Genomic DNA, 22431 nt, shown 5'->3' on the forward strand with positions numbered 1-22431 from the left:
GCCAAAGTCAACAGAGCCCTTTCTGAAGGGATGGGTCCTCATCCCAAGGTCCCTTTTGGAATTACTCAAATGTGAGTTACCAATAAAAGTACAAAACACACAAGGAAACAAGCTACTGCGAGTGACAGGCGCCAGAAACAATAATTAGCAACATTATTTTCTCTGAGGATCTAAAATGCTAAATTAATATACAATTAGTTGTGTTTATGATATGTGAAGTTGAAGCTGAATCGGAAACAATAAGCTGGGAACCAGTCAGTGGCTGTCTAAAATAACCGACCAGATTTGAAATAAGGGTCTAGTGGCATCCCTGGAAATGAAGACCACAATCAACATGAAGAACCCAGCAAGCAACTAGCAAGTTCCACACCCAAAGAGGAGCCAGCACAAGAATGCCCTGCAAAGGGAGTGGGGAGCTGTGTGTTAAGGGGATCCCTAAAGGAAGTGCTCAGCCTGTAACCCCAGTTCTTGGGAGACTGGGGCAGGAGGGCTGAGCTGAGTGAGTGTTTGAGGCCAGTTTGGATCGCTGTCTTAGTCTCTTTCTTCTTTTAGGTTTACTCATTTTCTCTAAACAAAGTCTTGCTGACATGTATCTGTGTGTGTCACATGTGTGCCTAAAGCCTGCAGAAGTCAGAAGGGGGCCTCTTCCCCCTGGAAGTGAAGTTATGGATGGTCATGAGCCATCATGCGGGTGCTGGGAATTGAACCGTGGTCCTCCCCTAGAGCAGCAAGTGCTATAAACTGCTGAGCTACCTCTCCCCGCCCTATCTTTTCTTTTCCTGTTTCTTTTCCTGTTGTTGCGATAAAATAACTCTGATAAGAGCAGTTTAAGAAAGAAAGGGATTATTCTGGGTTTGCAGTTCCTGAGGTTTGCTGCCGGTCATGCTGGGGAAAGTGTGGTAGCAGGAAGCTGGCTGCCCACATCACATCCACACTTAGGAAGCAAAAGAATGGACTGGAAGCAGAGCTGGACTATAGAGCCTGAAGGCCATTCCTAGACCTGGTCTATAGAGCCTGAAGGCCACTCCTAGAGCTGGACTGTAGAGTCTGAAGGTCACCCCTAGAGCTGGGCTGTAGAGCCTGAAGGCCACCCCTAGAGCTGGACTCTAGGGCCTGAAGGTCACCCCTAGAGCTGGACTATAGGGCCTGAAGGTCACCCCTAGAGCTGGACTATAGTGCCTGAAGGTCACCCCTAGAGCTGGACTATAGGGCCTGAAGGTCACCCCTAGAGCTGGACCGTAGAGCCTGAAGGCCACCCCTAGTGGTCCACTTCCCTCAGGAAAACCCCGTTTCCTAATGGATTCACAACCTCCCTAACCAGCACCACTAGCTGGGAACTGAGTGTTCATATAAGAGCCCATACGTGACATTTCACATCCAAACTACCAGAGCTACATAGTAAGACCCTGTCTTAAAAGACAAGGGCCGGCAAGATGACTCAGCAGGTAAAGAGGCTTGCTGCCAAGCTTGAGGATCTGAGTTCGATGCCTGTGACATACAGGGAAGGAGACGATTGTCTCCCAAAGGTTGTCAGGTGGTCTCCACACATGGCGTATCTCTCTATCAACTTGGAAAGGGTTTTTATTATTTAAAATACAAGTACCAAAACCCACCACCGATAAATGGGTGCAGAACCTAAGAGAGATGGAGGAAGGGTACCTTATGGAACATGAAATGTGGTATGAAAGGGGCTAAGACTGGGTAAGGAGGTCATAGAAGAGGAGAGGGGAGCTTTCCTGGCAGAATTGGGTCACCATGACAGCAGCTTGGCCCAGAGGCCCGCAGATGCAGATGTAGAGACAGGTAGGTGAGGATGAATCCCAGGGAGAGGGGTGGGTCAAAGATGGCTATCAGACTTCTGGCATGAGAAACTGGGTGGAGGTGTGTTACTCATTAAAGTGGCAAGGCTGAGAGGGAACAGGCTAGAGAGAAGGTGCAAGAGGCAAGCTTTGACTGCTTCTCAGTTTGCCTGGGAGGATCCGCTGCCAGGCCTCAGGGTAGGTGTGAGACTTGGCCTAAGTGGAGAACTTCTTTTCACTGGGGTTTGAAGATCAGGATTTTCTCCAGCGGTGCGGCAAGCTTCTATAAAAACCTCCTTCTAGTGTACACCTTTAATCCCAGTACCCAGGCGGGTGAATCTCTGTGAGTTCCAGGCTATCCTGACCTATAGAAAGGGTTCCAGGATAGCCAGGGGCTACATAGAAAGACCCTGTCTCAAAAAACTAACAAGACTTCTTTCATTCAAATTAGACTCCTGGAGAAGTGGCATTTTCATTTTTCTGAAGGGAAAGTTGAGACCCAGGAAAGTCCCGGCCTTGAACTTCATTCATTCATTCATTCATTCATTCATTCATTCATTCCTCACTCCCTCATGAGTTTGTTAGGAGCCTGCTTTGTGCCAGACACTAGAGCTGGGGACACAGAAGGGGTAGAAGCAAGATTCCTGCTTTTTAGAAGCTTGTATTTTAGTGGCAGGAGACAGACAATAATTTAAATATGTAGGTAGAGCTATAGGGGAACTTGAGGACCAGAAGAGGGCCAGGTATGTAGGAGATAGCATCAGGAAGGTGACTTAAGTATGGAAGGCTCTGGAATGCTCATATAGAACCATTGCCCTCCACGGCCTATTGTGACAGGGTCAGTTCTAGAGTATAGGCCTGATGTCAGTAAGAACCTGGCGAAAGAAATACCTTGAGAGGGACAACGTGGAATCCATGTTGGGTGGTGCCCTTCCGGGGGTCAGCAACGCCCAATGGGTCAGAAGGGCCACAAGGACTCCCTTTACACTTGTGAAGGGTAAGAAGTATCCCTTCTTATGGCTTCCTTGCCCCCCATCCTCAATCCCGTTCCTACCCTGCCATTGAGTCCCAGATGACACCCTGACGTCTTCCACCATTGGGGACGCTGAGAGGTCCCTGTGTTTAGCACGGAAGAGGATGTCTCAGCCCAGAAGAGGCTTAGTTGTCAGCTCAACCAAGCCGGTGAGGAGAGGCCAAAGACCCCATCAGTCACGTGTCTGTTTCTTCTCTCAGGTCTCCCGTGAGCAGCCTCCATGAGGCCCTGGACCAGTGCATGACAGCCCTGGACCTCTTCCTCACCAATCAGTTCTCAGAAGCACTCAGCTACCTCAAACCCAGGTGAGCTCAAGGGGTGGGTGTGCACACATGCAGGTGCCCACATAGGGACGGACATGGGTGGGGGAACCCCGTGAATACGTCACACTGACCCCTGAAAAGTTTTATCCAAATGGCCCAGGCACCCCTCTCCCACAGCCTGTGAGCAGCCAGGTGGTTTGCACAGTCATTGAGGGCTGGTGACTTCCTAGCCCATTGAATCCACTGCAGGTGATTTCCTGTTCCCTTTTCCAGCCAGTCTGAACTGCTCCTTCCCCCGTTAGGACTGTTCCCTGGGCCTTTGGGTAGTGACAAGGGCTGCGCTTTGAGGCATTTCTCCAGTGTTTGCTCTTGGTTTGTTTGTTTGGTTTTGAGACAGGGTCTCCCGAGCCAACCTCTGACTTGAGATTCTCTTGCCTCCGCCTCCCAAGGGCTAGGATTCCCAGCATGTACCACCAGGCCTGGCAAACTGTTTCTAAATAATATGCGCGTGCAGGGTTTCTTTCCTAATCCCAATCTCCCACATCTTTTCTGTTTTTAAAGCTGAGGTATAATTCAGATACCATAAAATTCACTTTTAATAAAAAAATTTGTGTGCATGCATGTGTGTGTGTGTGTGTGTGTGTAGGCTAGAGGATAACTCTAGGGAGTCAGGTCTCTTGCTGCCACCTTATGTGGCCCTGGGATTAAACTTGGTCTTTCAGGCCTGCATAAAGCTGAGCGATCTCATTATCCCAAAATTCACCACTTTGTCACTTTAAAAACTCATCTCTTAGTAGACACGACTGTAGTTGTCACTGGGTGTGTAGTGCACACCTCTACTCCCAGTACTTGGAGGCAGAGGCAGGTGGATCTCTGTGAGTTCGAGGCTAGGCCTGGTCTATGTAGTGAGTTTCAGGACAGCCAGGGTAACACAGAAAGATCCTTTCTAAAAAGAAGAGAATTTAGCTTTCTTACCTGGATATGATGGTGCCCTTCACCCCAGAACTTGGAAGACAGAGACAGAAAGTTCTTGAGTTCAAAGTCATCCTCTGTTAGAGAACAAATTCAAGGCCAGCCTGGGCTACATGAGCTCTTTACCCTGAAAAGTAAAAACAAAAGAATTCTTACCCACAGGCCCCACGTTGTTTCCCTCGTCCCCTTACTGTATTACAATATTTAACCAAATTACTAATTGAGATTATTATACCTTCATAATCATTGCATCTCATCTTTGTCAGTACACACACACACACACACCTCAAAACCAAACCCACAGCTCTCATCCTAAACGGAACAGGAGAGAGTTTATTCTGGCGCCCATTTTGAGTGACCGTATCCTGGGAGCACAGATTGAGGTTACCCCAAATTCCATGTTCCAGTATGGAAGCAGTCTCATGAAAATTTTTCATAGTTTTCCAGAACAGATAAAATCGTAAATCAAGGCAAGTGCACAATACATTGGTGGGTACATCAGAGAGACAGAACAAGATGAGGGAGGCCTTGCTACAGTCTCAGGATGCTCTTACGGCAGTCTTAGCTTCTGGATTGGTGGGAGCTGGTGGTTCACTGAGGTCATAGATTCCGTGTTAGTTCCAGCACAGGCGTGAGCCAGGAATGGCTGGAGCCCTAGATAAGGTAACTAGCCTGTTGGACCCGAGACATTCCAGTCTCTCATTTCAGGAGTTTTCCTTCGTTATTATCGTTCACTGTCAGGATGACTTGTGTGTTTGATGAGCTTGGATGGCGTTTCCTTGCTGGACTTGTTAGTGGTCTTAGCTCCTTATCTCCTGGTGTGATGTCTTTTACCCCCTCCACAGGATGACCCCAGATATTCAAACATACCACGTGAACTGCGAGCGAATCTACCATAGCTGTTGTGCTGGCTAGTTTTCTGTTAGCTTGACACAAGCTAGGGTCATCTGTGAGGAGGGAGCCTCATTTGGGAAAAAGCCTCCAGAATTTCAGGCTGTAGGCAAGCTTGTTGGGCATTTTCTTAATTAGATTACTTTGATGTGGAAGAGCCTAGTCCACTGTGGGTGGGGCCATCCCTGGGCAGGTGGTCCTGGGCTCTTTAGAGAAAGCAGGCAGAGCAAGCCAGTAAGCAGCACCCTCCATGGCCCCTACATCACCTCCTGCCCCCAGGATCCTGCCCTGGTTGAGTTCCTGTCCTGACTCCTTCCGTGATGAAGAGTGATGTGGAAGTGTAAGCCTAACAAAGCCTTTCCTCCCCGAGTCGCTTTGGTCATGGTGTTCGTCACAGCAAAAGTGACCCTAATCCTGGTTCCTCCTCCAGTGTGATCTGTGTGTGCCTTCTCAGAGCTGTTTCAGGTCTTCTACTCTTCCTGTCTGTCCAGGTTTCGGAGCAGTGGGCTGGGACAAAGGTCTCTTTTATTCTGTAGTTTTGTAATCGACTCTTTCTGTTCTAGGAAGTTTCCTTATTCTTCTGTTCCCTTTCCTTCAGCCAGGTGTTGGCCTTCCCAGGTGAGCCTTCTCTAAGCTTCGCCTTCCCTCCCTTCTCCTTTACGTGTCTTTTCAAAGGTGTGTGCGTGTGTGCGCATGTATGCATGTGTGTATGTGTGTGTGTGCGTGTATGTGTGTGTATGCGTGTATGCATGTGTGTGTGTTTGTGTGTGTGCACTCACGTGCATATATGTGTGTGTGTATTCATGTGTGTGTGCCTGTGTGTATGCACATGTGTGCATGTATGCATCTGTGTACGTGTATGCATGTGTTTAAGGAGCTGCAGGCTGCGTTCCTGCCGCCCAGCTCCCGGCCGCCTGGCTAGCTTATGCCCCAAAATAACAACACACAAATTGTATTCATTTAAACACTGCCTGGCCCATTTGCTCTAGCTTCTTACTGGCTAATTCTTACATCTTGATTACCCATTTCTATTAATGTGTGTAGCACCCCAAGGTGCGCTTACCAGGAAGATTCTAGCCTACCTCCATCCTTGGTCAGAGCTTCATCGCCTCTGGCTCTGAGAGGAGCTGCAGGATTTCTGAGCTCACTTCCTCTTCCTCCCAGCATTCTGTTCTGTTTACTCCGCCTATCTAAATTCTGCCCTATCAGATGGGCCAAGGCAGTTTCTTTATTAGCCAATGACCTTCCTCCATCATGCATGTATGCATGTGTGTGCGTGTATGCATGTGTGCAAGAGTGTGTTTGTGTGTGAGCGCATGTGTATGTGTGTGTGTGCACATGCACGCGCGTGGAGGGCACTGCACACATGTTGAGGTCAGAGCACAACTTTCAGGAGTCTGTTCTCTCCCTCTACCATGTGGACTCAGGGATTAAACTCAGGTCTTCAGGCTTTGGAGCAAGTGCCTTTACTCACTGAGCCATCTTGCTGAGCCCTCCCTTGCATTTCCGCCTTTTCCCTTGGAGTGTCATTAAGTTCGTTTCTTGACTTTGTTTCCTCCATGATGCCATGAGTAATTTCCTAAGTGCTCACTGTTTCTCTGCATATTCTTTTTGGTCCTTAATATCTATTTTTTCTTTCTGTTTTTTTTTACTCTTGTACATGTGTGTGATGTGCATATGTCAGGGTTTGTGTAAATGTGTGTGTGCAGGCATGTGGGGGCCCAAGGCTGATGGTGGACTCATCCTTGATTGCTCTCCTACCCCATCGGTTGAGGCAGGGTCTTGGAATCAAGCTCACAGCCTGTTCGTGTGGCTAGTCTTGCTACCCAGCTTGCTCTGAGGGGTCCCCGATCTCCACATCCTTGGGGTAGAATCCCAGGTGGGCTACCACGCCACCCAGAATTTATGTGGGGCTCTGGGGATCTTCCAGTCCCCGTACTCAGACTGCAACTGTTTTAACTGCTGAGCTGTTTTTCCAGTCCCCCTTTATATTTTTACTTGTATTTTATGCATGTTGGTGTTTGCCTGCATGTGTGTCTGTACATCATGTGTGTGCCTGGTGCCCAGGCAAAGAACCGGAAGAGCGATTCAGACCCCCTGGAAGTGGAGTTTAAAAAAGTTGTGAACCATCATGTGGGTGCTGGGAATTGAACCTGGGTTCTTAGCGAGGTGAATGCCTTTAACTACTGAGTCATATATCCAGCCATCATCTCCTTTTATTGGAGACAAAAATCTTACTATTTAGTCCAGATCCCAAACTTGAGATCCTCCTACCTCAGGTTGCCCATTTCTGGGATTGCAGGTGTGTGCCACCACACCTGGAGCCCAGGATGCCTGCCCCACTTGTAGAACAAGCTGTTTCCCTGTGCCAGTCTGGAGGGTCAGTAGCACACTCCCTGCACCTCACCTTAGGGCAACCAAAATTATCATATGTCTCAGGGAAGTAAAGTCAAACCCCACCCATGACAACCAAAGACTCTTTCCAGAAACTGTCAGATTTCCTTCTGCAGAGCAGAGACAGAAGCCCCTCATCACCTTCCCTGAGAACCACGGCTCTAGAGTGGTGGTCACCAGTAACAGCCACAGGTCCCCGGTCTCATTTATAACTTCAGAGAAGGCTGGATCCACAGCCATTCCTGATTCCATGCTGAACACGGGTCTGCTTGGCCGTTTTGCCCCTAGTGAGGTGGGTAGCACCTTTCTGTGCTCCTTGGGCTTAACAGGGTTTGCCACAGTCCCTTCCTTCTCTGCCTCTGCTATCCAGATGCCACATCTCTGAATAAGGGTGTCTGTCCTGCTGGCTTATGATTCTCAGCACTGTCCCCGGGCACTGTCTGGAACACGGAGGCAACTCCAGTAATTTTTCCTGTTGAATAAGTGATCATGGCTTGTCAGTGGCAGAGCTTGGATGCAAATCCAGGCCCACCCTGTGCTGCAGGCTGCATTCTGACTGCTGGGCTCTCCCAGGTCTCATGCAGGGTGGCATGGTCACCTTGCTTGGAAGGGCCTCATGTGGCTTCCTCCCAGAGAGGAGGGAGGCTGTGGAAAAGGGCATGCACCGAGAGAGGTAGGTGAGTTCCCGGTACAGGAAGTTCAGGGTATGGCCATGCCATGTCTTGGAGTTTCTTTGAGACGGGCCAGGTAGTTCTGAGGAGATGGCAAGGAGAGGAAATTGCTCTCTGAGAAGGATGACGGTCTCAGCGGAGGCTGACTCAGCTCAGAAGTCACCTGTCTGCAGGGCGGTTCCCTGCAACCTTGCTCAGGGCAGTTTGGGGAGTGGGCAGTTATGTGGCCCTGGCCTAGGGTTCCCAACTGGGTCCAGCAGAAGGTCTGAGGGCTCTGGATGGGGGACCCCAGATGTTGAGGCTGAGGTGGGGAAGGAGGGCTGGCAAGGATTTGACATGGCCTCAGTCTTGATTGCTAGTGGAGTAAGAGGGGGCTCACCCTCTGCACTCTCCCCATCATGACAGCTGGTTTGGGCCCTAGGAGGTGGGATTCCAGGAGCCTCTTTTCACAGAGCTGAGTTCAGCTCAGGGGTCCAAGTGCCACATGTACAAACAAGAGGTTGTGAGGCATACAGAAAACTCTGGGTGTCTGAACTCGGGGAGTCACCATACCTCTGCATCCCATTTCCCAATCCAGGTTGGAGTATTCCAGGTGGTGGGCTGGTGAGGGCCAGGATTCCTGGCCACAGGTACATGTTGGGGCCTTGGGTCTCAGACTAGAAATTCCACTTTGTCTGCCAGCTGCCTGGGCAGGGCTTCCTCCTTCCGGGCCCAGCAGGTGTGGCTGGGAGGGTAGGGTTGAGTCCTGGGACTCAGGATGCAAAGGAAGAGGGAGGGAGAGAGAAGCAGGGAGAGACCCTGGGAAAGAGGCTGGGAAGCTGGGGATGTTCTGATAGATGCTGGTGGTCCTGCTAGGGAAGCCCCTCAAGGAAATGACTCTGGACGCTGGGGGAAGAGGGACTCACATCTACTGAGCAGGGGTGGTGTGACCTGAGAGCTGAAAACAATTTCAGTCACCCAAGAAGCTCCCGAACAGAAAGATCATTGTATTCATTTATCCCTTTCTTTCCTTTGTTTCTTCCCTTCCTTCCTCCCCCACTCCCCATTTTCTGTGTATGTGTGTGGTCTCTGGCTGGCCTGGAACTTGCCGTTTCGACCAGGATAGCCTCAAATTTACAGAGATCCACCTGCCTCTGTCTCCCGAGTGCTGGGATTAAAGGTGTGCTCCACCATGCCCAGCCGTATTTGTTTTTCTACAGAGGGGAATCCTGAGACTCAGAGAGGCCAAGAGACCTACCAGAGTCAGGTGACTGTCACAGCCAAGATTCCAGCCTGTGTCTGAGGGACTCTAAAGTCCAGGTTCAGCACCCGTATCCCCAGCAACAGGCAGCCAGATCCTTTCCATTGGCCACTATTCCTACACAGTCATGGCTGGAAGGTGCTGGGAACCGGCAGGACTGGGAGAAATCCAGTTTTCTGTTCCTTTGGTCCTCAAGAATTCTGACCTATAGCAGGTAGATAATGGTGCATGCCTCTAATCCCAGCACTGGGGAAGCAAGGGAGATCTGTTTAGTGAATTCTAAGACCCTGCCTCAAAACAAAACAAAATAAACCAAAAACCTCACCTCTGAGGGTTACCCAGAAGGAGAAGAGTAATGTCTACAGGCTTTGCTAGTTTAATTAGAAAGGAAGATGGCCAAAGTCACGTGATCTAACCATAAAACCCTTTATGAAACCTCGCCATCTCTCCTCTGACGTTCCCGGCATTGGCGTGGTACTAAGGAGTTTAGAAAATAATTGACCAAGGCACTTGGGGAAGGGACCGAAACCGTGCAGGCTTCTGCTGTGGCAGGCAAGCTGTTCCCCTGCCAGCCTCAGCGACCCCAGCCTCAGCGGCCCCAGCCTCAGCGACCCCAGCCTCAGCGACCCCAGCCTCAGCGACCCCAGCCTCAGCGGCCCCAGCCTCAGTGACCCCAGCCTCAGCGGCCCCAGCCTCAGCGGCCCCAGCCTCAGTGACCCCAGCCTCAGCGGCCCCAGCCCTCCAGCACCATCACCCCCTGTTGCTGGGGTAATAGCCAACTTCCAGGCTGCTAAGGGGTCCCTTCAAGTACAATGAGGAACTGGCATTTTTCCAGCTATTACTGCCCACTGCTGTCTCCACATTGGGCTAAATCTGCCCCTCATACCGTGGGATACTCCTTAGTTTAGAAGCTTGGGTCAGTGGAGGCTCGGGGAGGCAGGAGGTGAGGGCTTTCTGAGGCTGGCTTGGTGCAACTCTGCCACATCAGACCACAGAAGTGAGTCACACCAAGCCCTGCCCAACGGTCCCCACAGTCTGCAGAGGAGAGTTAAACTTGTGTTTGTGGGCCAAGTGTGGTCTGTGCCCTGTCAGAGGCATGTGGTTCCCTAGGAGAAACCTGGATTCCCAGGGATCCTGAAGGCTGTGGTGACTGAGTCAGAAAGACAGATCAAGCTGGAGGAGCAGCCTGGGCAAGGGCCCAGAAGAGGAAAGTGTCGGGGTTTGGTTGTCGGGTTTGGTGGCAAGTGCCTTTGCCTGCTGAGCCACCTCGCTGACCCCAGGGTTGCACTCTTGAGTGCTGAGAGATTCAGCTGGAGCTGTAGGTCAGATGAGATGGGGAACCGGTGGTGACTGGTCTAGATGGTGCTGGGGACAGGCAGGACAGAGGAGGTGGGGTAGAAGGCAAGAGGCAGGTACCAGGTGTGTGGGAAGAACAGCCTCGGGCCAGCACCAGGACCTGTGGCTCCTCCCCAGGAAGGTCACTTGGGGTCACTCAGCAGGAAGAAGAAGAGCTGGGAACTGGACCAAGATTTTTTTTTTTAATTGAGAAAAAGATGTGAGGTCATTTTATTCCTTTCTTAGTAACAGGTATCAGGGTGGGGAGAACAAAATGGGGTGCTGGGAATCAGATCCCTCTGTGGGGAGGCTCAAGCTTCCCAGCATCCCTTGTCCCACCCCGCTTTGGGCACTTGGTGTGGACTTGAGAGGGCAGAGGCAGGGTGTGATTGACAAATCTGCAGGAAGACAAAAGGCACTATTTTGGGCCCGAGGGAGAGAAGCCTCCTTCAGGAATCAGGTAAGGCCAGAGGCTCTCCAGCAACCTGACATTGGTCCTTTCCCTTTCTTGGCTTTGATCTTCAACTTGTTAGCTTTTAAACCCTTGGCAGTTTCCTGCTTGTCTGTAATGCATCCGTTACCACATTGGCCCCCTCCCCCATTACCTCCTCTCACTCCCAGCCCTGCTCTTCCCCTTCCCTCATTAGATGGAGGTCATTTGAGATGCCATGAAAGGGTCTGTGTCCCCTGCAGCCAGCCAGCCACCTCTGGTGCTCTCAGTGTCCGCTTTGTCCTGCAGAACCAAGGAGAGCATGTACCACTCACTGACGTATGCCACCATCCTGGAGATGCAGGCCATGATGACCTTCGACCCCCAGGACATCCTGCTTGCTGGCAACATGATGAAGGAAGCACAGTCGCTGTGTCAGAGGTGGGAGCCGTGGGGGCAGGGGTAGGGTAGCGAGGCCCACCCCACCGTCTCCTTCCTGCCCACGGGCCTGGTGCAGGATAGGGTAGCGAGGCCCACCCCACCGTCTCCTTCCTGCCCACGGGCCTGGTGCAGGATAGGGTAGCGAGGCCCACCCCACCGTCTCCTTCCTGCCCACGGGCCTGGTGTGTCGGCTAAGTGCTGCTGCTGCCACCGCCGAGGTCATGTGTCCTCCAGTGCCGAGAGCTGGCCCTGTTGGCACTGCTGTAGAGCCTTGTCGGAGCCCATCGCTGGGGAGTAAATGGATTCTGTCTACCACTTTTTCACTCTGTCTTGGTCAGGCCCCTCTCAGAACTCAACTTTCTTCATTTCTAAAAGGGGCGTGTGTCAACGGGGTTGCCCTGGTGACCTAGTGGCAGGGCCTGCTGTTTAGCAGTCTATGAGTGAACTAACTGTCCCGGAGTGTTAACGTGTGCATCGGTGCAGTCGCTGGCCACTGGGGCACACACCTCTGTGTTGGCCCAGACCCTCGTGATCCAGGAAATCTTTAGGCCTGGACTAGGGCTTCGGCTTGTGACTCAGTTGGTAGAACTCCTGTCTAGCATATGGGGTGCTCTGAGTTTGGACCTCAGCAGGGTGAAGAAGGGAGGAAGGATCCCGGCAAGTCCGCCCTGGATTGGGAGAGCTGTGGACCGGAGTCTGGAGGGGCCTGTGGGAGGTGCCTACAAGCCTTCAAGTATTTGAAAGCCTAGCAAAGGGTGTCTATGTAAAGACAAGTAGGACCTAGGCCGGCCCCTCTTTGAACCTCAGGAATCACCGAAGCCCCTTTTCCTTCTCCAGGCATCGGAGGAAGTCTTCTGTGTCGGACTCTTTCAGCAACCTGGTACACCGTCCCACCATGGACCAGTTCACAGAAGGTGGGGCTTCGGAGATGCCTTTCCAAGCATGGGCTCTGATGGCCCAGAGAGGGGAGGGCAGTGTGGAGAGGAGGGGAAGGTAGAGGGGAGGAGAGAAAAGTTCTTCATTCACGTGTCCCCATGGAGGCTAAGCTATGGCCTGGGGCCTTTGGTGGAAGGGATAGAATAGGAGAAGCCCAGACCCCCAACAACATTATCAGCTAAGCACCTGGAAGCCTGAAAAATGTGGCTGTGCTCCGCAGGCCTGGGACTGTGTAGAAAGGGCCTCTGGGACTTCATGTGCCCCAGAGGGAACATGGCTTTACTTGAGCCTCCCGCCTTTACTTTTTTCCGGCAGAGGAGATCCACGCGGAGGTCTGCTATGCGGAGTGCCTGCTGCAGAGAGCGGCCCTGACCTTCCTGCAGGTAAGGAAGCTCCCTCATCCCAGATCACACCAGAGGTGTGCAGAGAGCCTTGGAATTTTGGGTCAGTCCAGGAGTTCAAGCAAGACTTGCCTCCTCAGAGGTGGCAAGGCCTGAGGCTCAGCAACCCAACCCTGGGCAAGGTGGATGAGGAGGGCAGGTGTTTCCTCCTCCCCCACCCCATGTTCTCACAGCGGTGCTGCTGCTCCTGTCAAGAGTCACGTGGACACAGGCATTGCCACAGAGCTGCTTTGCTTGATTTATACAACAAATACTTGTAGCAAATGATATAGTGGGCTTCTGTGGGTCTATAGATCTGTCATTTTGCCTGTGTGTGTGGTGTGTGTTCATGGAGGGCAGAGGTTATCAGGTGTCTTCCTCTCACTCGCCACCTTTTAACGTATTTTGTGCACGTGTGTATGTGTGCGTGTGTGTGCACGTGTGCGCATGCATGTGTGTGTGTGTGTGTGTGTGAGTGTGTGTCTGTGTGTATACATGTGTGCCTGTGACAGGGAGGGGAAAAGCATGCCATAGATGTGTGGAGGCCAGAGGAGAACTTTCTGGGAATTGGTTCTCTCCTACTTTGTTTTTGAGGCAGAGGCTCTCCTTATTTCTGCTGCTGAGCTGTGTACTCCAGGCTCGCTGACCTCAAAGCTTCCAGATGATTCTCAGTCTCTGCCTCCGTTGTCTGGTAGGGATTATGATGCACTCCGCTGCATCTGGCTTGGCACATGGGCTCCAAGGATCAAATTCTGTCTGTAGGCTTGTGTGTCTCCCTAGTGTTGAAGGAGCTGCGGTCCGCTTCCTGCCACCCAGCTCCCGGCTGCCTGGCTAGCTTATGCCCCAAAATAACAACACGCAAATTGTATTCAACAAAACACTGCTTGGCCCATTATATCTAGCCTCTTCTAGGCTAATTCTCACGTATTAATTTAGCCCATTTCTAATAATCTGTGTAGCACCACGAGGTGTGCTTACCAGGAAAGATTTAGCATGTGTGACCTGGTGGCTGGCTGCATTGCATCGGCCCCGGACAGGAGAGGAAATGATGTCTGCCTCACTTTCCTCTTCCTCCCAGCATTCTGTTCTGTCTACTCCACCCACCTAAGGGCTGGCCTCAAATGGGGCCAAGGAAGTTTCTTTATTAATCAGTGACCTTCCTCCATCACCCTAGTCCCTGGAGATGCCCTGTTTGCAGAACTCCCATAGCCCAAGGTCCTCTCTGATGTGTTTACACTTGTTACTGAAGCCCTCACAGAAACCAAAGCAGTCTTAGAGGGGTCTACGGTCTAAGGTCACAGGATTAGCAAATAGAGAACTGGAATTTGAATTTGCGTCTGGCCAAGTTCCTACGCAGCGGGAATTATGCACATTGTTACTGCACGTGTGTGTATGTGTGTGTTTGGTGTGTGTGTGTGCACGCATGTGTGTGTGCGTGTGTTGGAGGAGGGTAAATGCATTTTAGCGTTGGGTGCTGTTTATTTTCTTTAGCTTTTTGTTGTTGTTGTTGTTGTTGTTTTCTTATTCTTTTTAGACAGGGTCTCATTATACAACTCTAACTGATCTGGAGCTCACTCTGTAGACTAAACCGGCCTTGAACTCACAGCAATCCAGCTGCCTCTGCCTTCCAAGTGCTATGGTGGAAGGCATGTACCACCATGCCTTGGCTTCATTAGCTCTTTTTAATTTTAAAAAACATTATTGTATTTTTTGTGTGTGGGTGTTTTGCCTGCATGCATGTCTTGTGTATTATATGCTTGCCTGGTGCCCTCAAAGACCAGAAGAGGGCATTTGGATTCTCTAGAGCTGAAGTTAAAGACAGTTGTGAACCACCATGTAGGTCTGGGAATTGAACCTAGGCCCTCTGGAAGGACAGCCAATGAACCAGTGTATCACTCCATATAATATTACTTGTATGTATGTGTATGTATGTTTTCTTTTCTTTTTTTCCCTTCCTTCCTGAGATGGAGTTTCTCTGTGTAGCCCTGGTTGTTCTGGAACTTGCTCTGGAGACTATGCTGGCCCCGAGCTCAGAGATACCTCTGCCTCTGCCTCTCAAGTGCTGGGATTAAAGGTGCGCACCACCCCCTGGCTAGCTCTTTTTTAAAAATTATAATTTAATTACAACATTTTCCCCTTCCCTTTCTTCTCAACCCTCTCATATATACCTCTCCTTCAAATTTGTGACCTTTTTTTTCACTAATTGCTATTGCATGCAATAAATGTATGTATATACGATACATATGCATATACAAATGTTCCTAGATATAACTTGTTTAGTCTGTATACTGTTACTTGTATCTGTGTTTCCAGGGCTGAGTTGGCACTGGATAACCAATGCTGTGCTCTTTCCTGGAGAAGACCACCCCGCCCACTCCAGATTTCCTCAGTTGCCAGTAGTTCTGTGTGTAGGTTGAGGCCTCACAGGCTATCCCCTGACCACTTTGGCGTGTCCATTGGTGTCATCCTTGGTCAACTCACTGTTGGGTAGCCATGGTGATGAGACTTTAGGGAATGGCTTCAGACATCCTAGGAGACACAATCTCAGCCAACTCCCTGACCCTCTGGCTCTTACAATCTTTGTCCCCCTCTTTCCAATGTTCCCTGAGCCTTAGGTGTGGGAGTGTTCTGTAGATGTAGCCAATGGGACTAGCTGCCACCACTCTGTGTTTTGGTTGGTTGGGGTTTTCTGTAATGGTCTCCATCTGTTGCAAAACGCTGCCTTGATGAGGGGTGAAGACTACACATCTGTGGGTATAGAGACAGATGTTTCTAGTTGTTGTCAGGGATTAGGCTGGTTTAGGAAGTCAGTGGGTCTGGCTTCTCCTGCCATACTTAGGGCTTTAATGGCACTCGTAGATGGCTAGGTTTCCAATAATAGGCGTGCTGTCCCTTTTACTGAGTGGGTCTTCAGTCCAATCATGGAGCTATTGGTTACTGCCAAGGTATGCATGCCGTTAGTGTGCCTTAGGCCGTGTCACTGCTGTGGTTCCTCGTCGTCATGGGCAGGTGTTGGGATTAATGAGTCCTGGCCTTCAGCTGCTTTTCCCTCCTAGAACCTTCTAATATAAGTTACTAGAAGCTGGGCCTAGTTAGAGGATCAGAAGATGAGATTATCACCTGTTGACCTTTGACTGCAGTGTATTTAAGCCTCCATGGTGCTATTAAAGAGGGGCTTTTGGTATCAGTGTTAAAAGGTCTGCGTGTCGGTCCGTCTCTGTGCCTGTGTTCTCAACCTCCAGCCCCTTGCCCGAAGCTCACGAACTGGGTTCTAGCACACAGAGCGCAGACACAGGGGTGCGGTGCACGGCAGGCAGGTATCCTTAGGTTTTAAAATCTTTTTGGCTCTCAGATGACGGAGTTGAACAGATCCTAATCACTAGGACAAGAATGGCATTTTATTTTATTTGGATTTTATTATATATTATTATCATACACATACCCTGATTCTGCTGGAGGCTGAGCCTACATAGCAAGACTCATCCCTCCACCCCTGACACTGTCTCAGCCTCTTTCCCGCAGAAGCTATCACTCTCCTCATCGACCCTGCACTGGTGATCCCGTTTTGTGTCTAAACAGCATATTGTTGCTTTGGCTGCTCTTGTGTCACAGGGGCTTCCAGGTGTGTGGAGCGTGGGTTCTCCATCTTTGAGTGACTGGATAATGTCTCTTATGTAAACATGCCTTGGTTTACCTAGCTTCCATGGTGAGCCTTGGTTGCATTTGGTTTTGGTTTCATGGACACTGATGCTGTGGACATTCCAGATAATGCCTTTAAGCCTGCGTCCATTCATTTCTGAGGGGACACCCAGGACTGGGGCACCAGACAGGCTAGGGATTGCTGGGACTTTAAATAATTCTTTACAGTAATTACCTTTGACGTTCCAAAAATGAGCAACCTTCCTTATCTGGCATGGTCCTTCTACCCAGAGGGGCACGCAGTTGACTGTGTGTGTGTGTGTGTCTGTCTGTCTGAGAAGGGAGGTTGTGGCAGCCTGCTCTGGGTGACCGCTGACCACTCCCGCTTCATCTGTCATATGTCTGGGAACAGGGTGGAAGGCTGTCAAGGCCCACAGCCGTGTGTGACCCTGCAGCCTACAGTTACCTGCCTTGGACTCAGTTCTCTTCGTCTCTCCCCACCACAGGACGAGAACATGGTGAGCTTCATCAAGGGTGGCATCAAAGTTCGAAACAGCTACCAGACCTACAAGTAAGTGGGTCCAGCCTGGGGCCAAGGACTCTATTACCCGTCCCCTCAGACTGCATTGTGGGAGGCCCAAGGTCTAGAAAACTGAGAACTCAGACAGATTTCTGTACCTCCCCGGAATCTCCATTTTCTGGAACAATGTTCTCCTGGTTTTCTGGCTATACTTGTGTGTTTGGCTTTTTGAATGTCTTGTCTGCTGGGGAAGAAACTGACCCAAGGTCTGCACAAACAGCCTGTGCTGGTGGGCAGGGGGCAGATGGACAGAGGACTTTAAGGAACAGCAGCTTTTTTTTTTCAAGACAGGGTTTCTCTGTAGCTTTGGAGCCTGTCCTAGAACTAGCTCTTGTAGACCAGGCTGGCCTCGAACTCACAGAGATCCGCCTGCCTCTGCCTCCTGAGTGCTGGGATTAAAGGCACACACTACCACCGCCCGGTTTCTTCCTTGACCTTTTTTTTTTTAACATACAGGAATGGCATGTGTGTGTACAGACATAGACACACATACACAGAGATGCATGCTCCCTGTCTTAGGGTTTCTGTTGCTGTGAAGAGACACCATGACCATGGCAACTCTTTATAAAGAAAAACATTTAATTGGAGTAACTTACATTTTCAGAGGTTTAGTTCAGTATCATCATGGTGTGACATGGTGGTCCTACATTTTGACCTGGAGGCAACAGGAAGTGGGTGTGGCTTGAGCATATGTGAGACCTCAAAGCTCCTCCCACAAGGACACACTTCCTACAACAAGGCCATACCTACTCTGTCAACAAAGCCACACCTTCTAATAGTTCCTTTTGTGCCAGAATCATTTCCACAGTATGTCTGGGTCCCTGACAAAAGTTCTCTGGGCCGGGGACAGCTGTACTAATGGCTAAAAGCCTGAAGACTTAGTCCGCAGCCTTTTTACCCAGTGTGGTACTGCAGTCCCTTGTCTACAAGTCGGAAATCAGATAAAGCTCTGAGAACCCCGCCCTCCCTCCCCGGAGTTATACGTTAGAACTTATTTCCCGTTACACTTTTGAGAACACTTGCTGTCTTTTCTCCCTGACCAGGGTGACTGTTCCCTGCACAGGACACCTAAAGGCCTGTGCTAGATTATTCAGGGACAGCCAGACAAGTGCTTCAGTCCCCCCAATGTCCTGCCAGCTTCCAGGATGGTGACAGCAGAGCACACACCTGGTCAGGCCACCCCTCCCAACTCCAGAGGCCCCTCTCGCTTACAGAGTGGAGCCCTGGGTTCATTCAGCCCGTGAGCTCCCCTCCCCCATCTTTGCTGCTCCTCCCACATGACTCTGCTGAAGACCAGTAGGCCTGCTCTAGGCTCTTCAAATATGCCAAACTGGTCTGTGCCCCACAGCTTTCTGACATGCTTCTGTCAGAACAGTTTGCACGGGGCTGGTTCCAACTCAACTCCCAGGTTCTAGATTATATGCCTCCTCCCAGGTTCTAAGCTCACATGTCACCACCCAGGTTCTAGATCATCTGCCTCCTCCCAGGTTCTAAGCTCACATGTCACCACCCAGGTTCTAGATCATCTGCCTCCTCCCAGGTTCTAAGCTCACATGTCACCACCCAGGTTCTAGATCATCTGCCTCCTCCCAGGTTCTAAGCTCACACGTCACCACCCAGGTTCTAGATCATCTGCCTCCTCCCAGGTTCTAAGCTCACACGTCACCACCCAGGTTCTAGATTATATGCTTCCTCCCAGGTTCTAAGCTCACACGTCACCACCCAGGTTCTAGATCATCTGCCTCCTCCCAGGTTCTAAGCTCACACGTCACCACCCAGGTTCTAGATCATCTGCCTCCTCCCAGGTTCTAAGCTCACATGTCACCACCCAGGTTCTAGATCATCTGTCTCCACCTAGGTTCTAGATCATCTGTCTCCACCTAGGTTCTAGATCATCTGTCTCCACCCAGGTTCTAGCTTACATGTCACCTCTCTACTTAAATACCATCGGAGAAACCCCCTTTATCCCCAGACTAAGTCCAGATACAGCCTTCTCCTCCTTTCAAATGATTGGTGGGGACAGAGTGTGTGTGTGTGTGTGTGTGTGTGTGTGTGTGTGTGTGTGTGTGTGTGTGTTACTGTGCTCCCTGCTGCCCTCTAGTGCCTAGCACAGAGAGCTGGAGGTGACTACTGGAACAATGGAAATTCACTGGGTATCAGCTCTCTGGGTTCTGAGCTCACCCTGTGAGGGAGACCTGGGGATATGACTCAGCCCCACCCTTCCTTCCCACAGGGAGCTGGATAGCCTCGTCCAGTCCTCACAATACTGCAAGGGAGAGAGCCATAGTCACTTTGAAGGAGGGGTGAAGCTTGGTGTAGGAGCCTTCAACCTGGTGAGTGGGAACCCCTCATTTCTTTAGTACCTGGGCCAGATGTAGCTTCCCTGCATGGCCTTGTCTCACACAAGGTTAGCCCTGTGTGCCACTGTGCCTGGCTGTGTGCTAGGCATGGGACCTAGAAATGATTCTTAAATATTACCAGGGTTTCAAACTGGGGTGTCATAGAGGGTGACATCTCTAGAGAGTCTAAGTGTGTATCGGTGTGCCTACTTGGCAGCTTGAACCCCCGAGTGGGGTAACTATAGCTATATATATTGGCAACCCAGAAACTCAGACTGCTTCTGCTCCGGACGGGTAGCTGTTAAACATTACCAGGGGTCAGAACGGAGAGACCTGAAAACAGCTGTAACCCACAGGGGACAGGGATGGGATCTAAGTTCTCTTTGGGCCACTGGAGAGAGCTCTAGGGGAGGGAGATGAGCTTTGAGCTGACTCTTAGATCCTCCCAGAGTTCCAGGCAGGGAAGGGTGTTCCAGGCAGAGGAGCAGCAGGGGAAATGCTGAGCCTGCTGTGGAGAAAGGAGCTGGTCCTGGGAGATGGTACAAAGGCTGGTACAGGTCTGGGAGAGGTGGCCAGTCTGTTGCCTGGGTAACGGGCAAGTCATGGGTGGGGCCCTCTGACTTTCCCTCCACACACCCACTGCCTCTGATCCCACAGACGCTGTCCATGCTTCCCACCAGGATCCTGAGGCTGCTGGAGTTCGTTGGGTTTTCAGGAAACAAGGTAACTGCCAGCCTTTGGGTGCCCTCTGTCCGCCCAGTCCAGGGCTGGAGCTGGGCTTGACATAGTGGGGCTGAGGGACCATGGGGCCTGGTGCCAATCCTGGCTTAGCTCCCGTTGTGTGTGACCCTGGGGAGAGTCTAGACCTCTCTGAGCCTTAGCCTTCCCTCAGGATTTCTGAGGCCACAGATCTCTCCCAGTCCCGCGCAGGATAGAGGGTAGATGTGAGGACAGCCCTGGAGGGATCAGAGGCCACAACATCCTGTCCTTCCGTGACTTGTATCAGGATCCTGGTCTTCTCTCCCACTTGGTCACCTGCTCACTTCAAGGCCTTGAGCCAGTCCTTTCGTCCAGGGTCATCTTTTGGTGCTCCTATTTCATCTGTGAGTGTTCAGAGAGCCCTGTACATCAGACCTGGAGAGGAATCAGGGGACTCACTGAGGCCGAGGCCTTGCACTCCAGCAGGGGCTGGAGGGAGCAGACTGAGGAGGTCCCCTTGAGCAGGTCACCAGTGCAGTAGAAGGAACACTGTCCAGGAAGACATGAAACAACCCCACCTCCTTCCCTCCTCCCTGTAGCCCTAGACAATTAATTCCCTTTCTCCCATGAGTCCCCTTTCTGTGAACATAAGAGGCTTCACCTTGTCCTGATGTGTGTGTTCTCTGTGGCCCTCCCTGATACCCGACACGTATATGAACCACTGGTTTTTGGTTTACCTGTCATTTCTCCCAAAATGACATTTTTATTTTTTTAAGATTTATTTATTTATATGTATGTAGTGTTCTGCCTGCATGTATGCCAGTAGAGGGCACCAGATCTCATTCTAGGTGGTTGTGAGCCACCATGTATGTAGTTGCTGCGAATTGAACTCAGGACCTCTGGAAGAGCAGCCAGTGCTCCCAACCTCTGAGCCATCTCTCCAGCCCAATGACATCATTTTAAAAAGGAAATGTTATTACACAAAATCCATCTTTGCTTTGTTTGTTTGTTTTTTAAGACAGGGTTTCTCTATGTAGCCCTGGCTGTCCTGGAACTAGCTCTGTAGACCACGCTGGCCTCAGACTCAGAGATCCGCCTGCCTCTGCTTCCCGAGTGCTGGGATCAAAGGCATGCGCCACTACTGCCCGGCAAATCTATCTTTGTTAATCATGAAAAAAGCATTAAGAGTGCTATAGAGAGCCAGGCGTGATGGTCCTCAGCACTCAGGGTGCGGAGGCAGAGGCAGGAGGATCTCTGAGTTCAAAGCCTGGTCTATATGGTGGGTTTTAGGACAGTAAGCGATACGAGACCCTGTCTCAGCAAACAAACCTAAAGAGAGTCACATAAGTCATCAGAAATAGATGAGGGGTGGCCACGGCTGAGTGTGAAGCTTCCCTTTGTGGGTGAAGGCTGAGGTGTGTGGGGGCTTTCCCAGGGCATCACCAAAAGGACGGAGCACAAAGGAGGGAAACAGGCCACAAGGCTCAGGGCCCCATAAGGCCCACGCTTGGCCCTGGGATGTCCCCTGTCTGGGGTCCACAGCTGACGGCTCCAGGTGGTGGGTTGCTCCCTGGAGCGGGCAGTTGGATTGGTGGTCTCAGGAAGGAAGGCTGAGGTAGGAAGGTCCACCTTCACCCGCAGCTGCAGCTTGGGTGGAGCCTGCTCCAAACCAGGGCAGCTGTGGAGGGTTTGAGGCACGCCAGGCCTGTATTTGAGAAAGGGCATGGATACTGAGGAAGGTAGACGGGAGCAGAGACTACACACACAGGTTGGTGCTGGTCCCAGTGAGGTTCTGGAACCTTCTCCCCCAGGAAGCTTTTCTGGGCCCCAGGCTTCTCGGCACCATCCGCACCAACTTGCAGTTAGGGTCATTGTTGTCAGGTCGTTCATCTTCCCAAGCAGACTGCACTGCTGGCTTTCATGCCCTTGATAGGGTCAAGAGTAGGTGCAGATGGGGAGATTGGGGGGAGGGCAGCCCTTGACTCAGGGTCACCATTCTGGTGCCACCGTTCCTGGCTCCGGAGAACAGACTCTCTCACAACTGCAGAGACTTGCTCATAACTGCCCACCTGGACCCCGTGACTCTCTGGGAACCCCAGCCTGTCTTTTTGTCCCCCGCAGGACTACGGGCTGCTGCAGCTGGAGGAGGGCGCGACAGGGCACAGCTTCCGAGCAGTGCTGTGTGTCATGCTCCTGCTGTGTTACCACACCTTCCTCACCTTCGTGCTCGGTAGGAGACCGCGGGCTCCTGGGTGCGAGAAAGGCTGACCCTGCTCAGGCACCCAGGACTGGGCAGAACCAGGTCCACTGGGCCTGTTGCTCCTGGCCTGTCTGCGCAGGTTCCCTCTGTGAAATGAGGGTGAGTGTGCCACCTTGTGGAAGGTGTGAA

General features: G+C 51.2%; 1 protein-coding gene across 3 annotated transcripts in view; it reads left to right on the plus strand.

Moving 5' to 3' along the window:
• Ttc39a (tetratricopeptide repeat domain 39A) overlaps positions 1 to 22431 on the plus strand; it is a 40294-nt gene that overhangs the window by 6066 nt on the left and 11797 nt on the right. For all 3 annotated transcript variants that reach the window (XM_075945596.1, XM_075945593.1, XM_075945594.1), the window contains exons 2-9: positions 3033 to 3137; positions 11338 to 11469; positions 12307 to 12383; positions 12721 to 12788; positions 16931 to 16995; positions 19238 to 19337; positions 20001 to 20066; positions 22164 to 22272. In XM_075945596.1, coding sequence (XP_075801711.1) covers positions 3033 to 3137; positions 11338 to 11469; positions 12307 to 12383; positions 12721 to 12788; positions 16931 to 16995; positions 19238 to 19337; positions 20001 to 20066; positions 22164 to 22272 — 722 coding nt within the window. The remainder of the gene's footprint in view (positions 1 to 3032; positions 3138 to 11337; positions 11470 to 12306; positions 12384 to 12720; positions 12789 to 16930; positions 16996 to 19237; positions 19338 to 20000; positions 20067 to 22163; positions 22273 to 22431) is intronic.

Source organism: Microtus pennsylvanicus, chromosome 13 (genome assembly GCF_037038515.1).
Source record: "Microtus pennsylvanicus isolate mMicPen1 chromosome 13, mMicPen1.hap1, whole genome shotgun sequence".
NCBI classification, from domain to species: Eukaryota; Metazoa; Chordata; class Mammalia; order Rodentia; family Cricetidae; genus Microtus; species Microtus pennsylvanicus.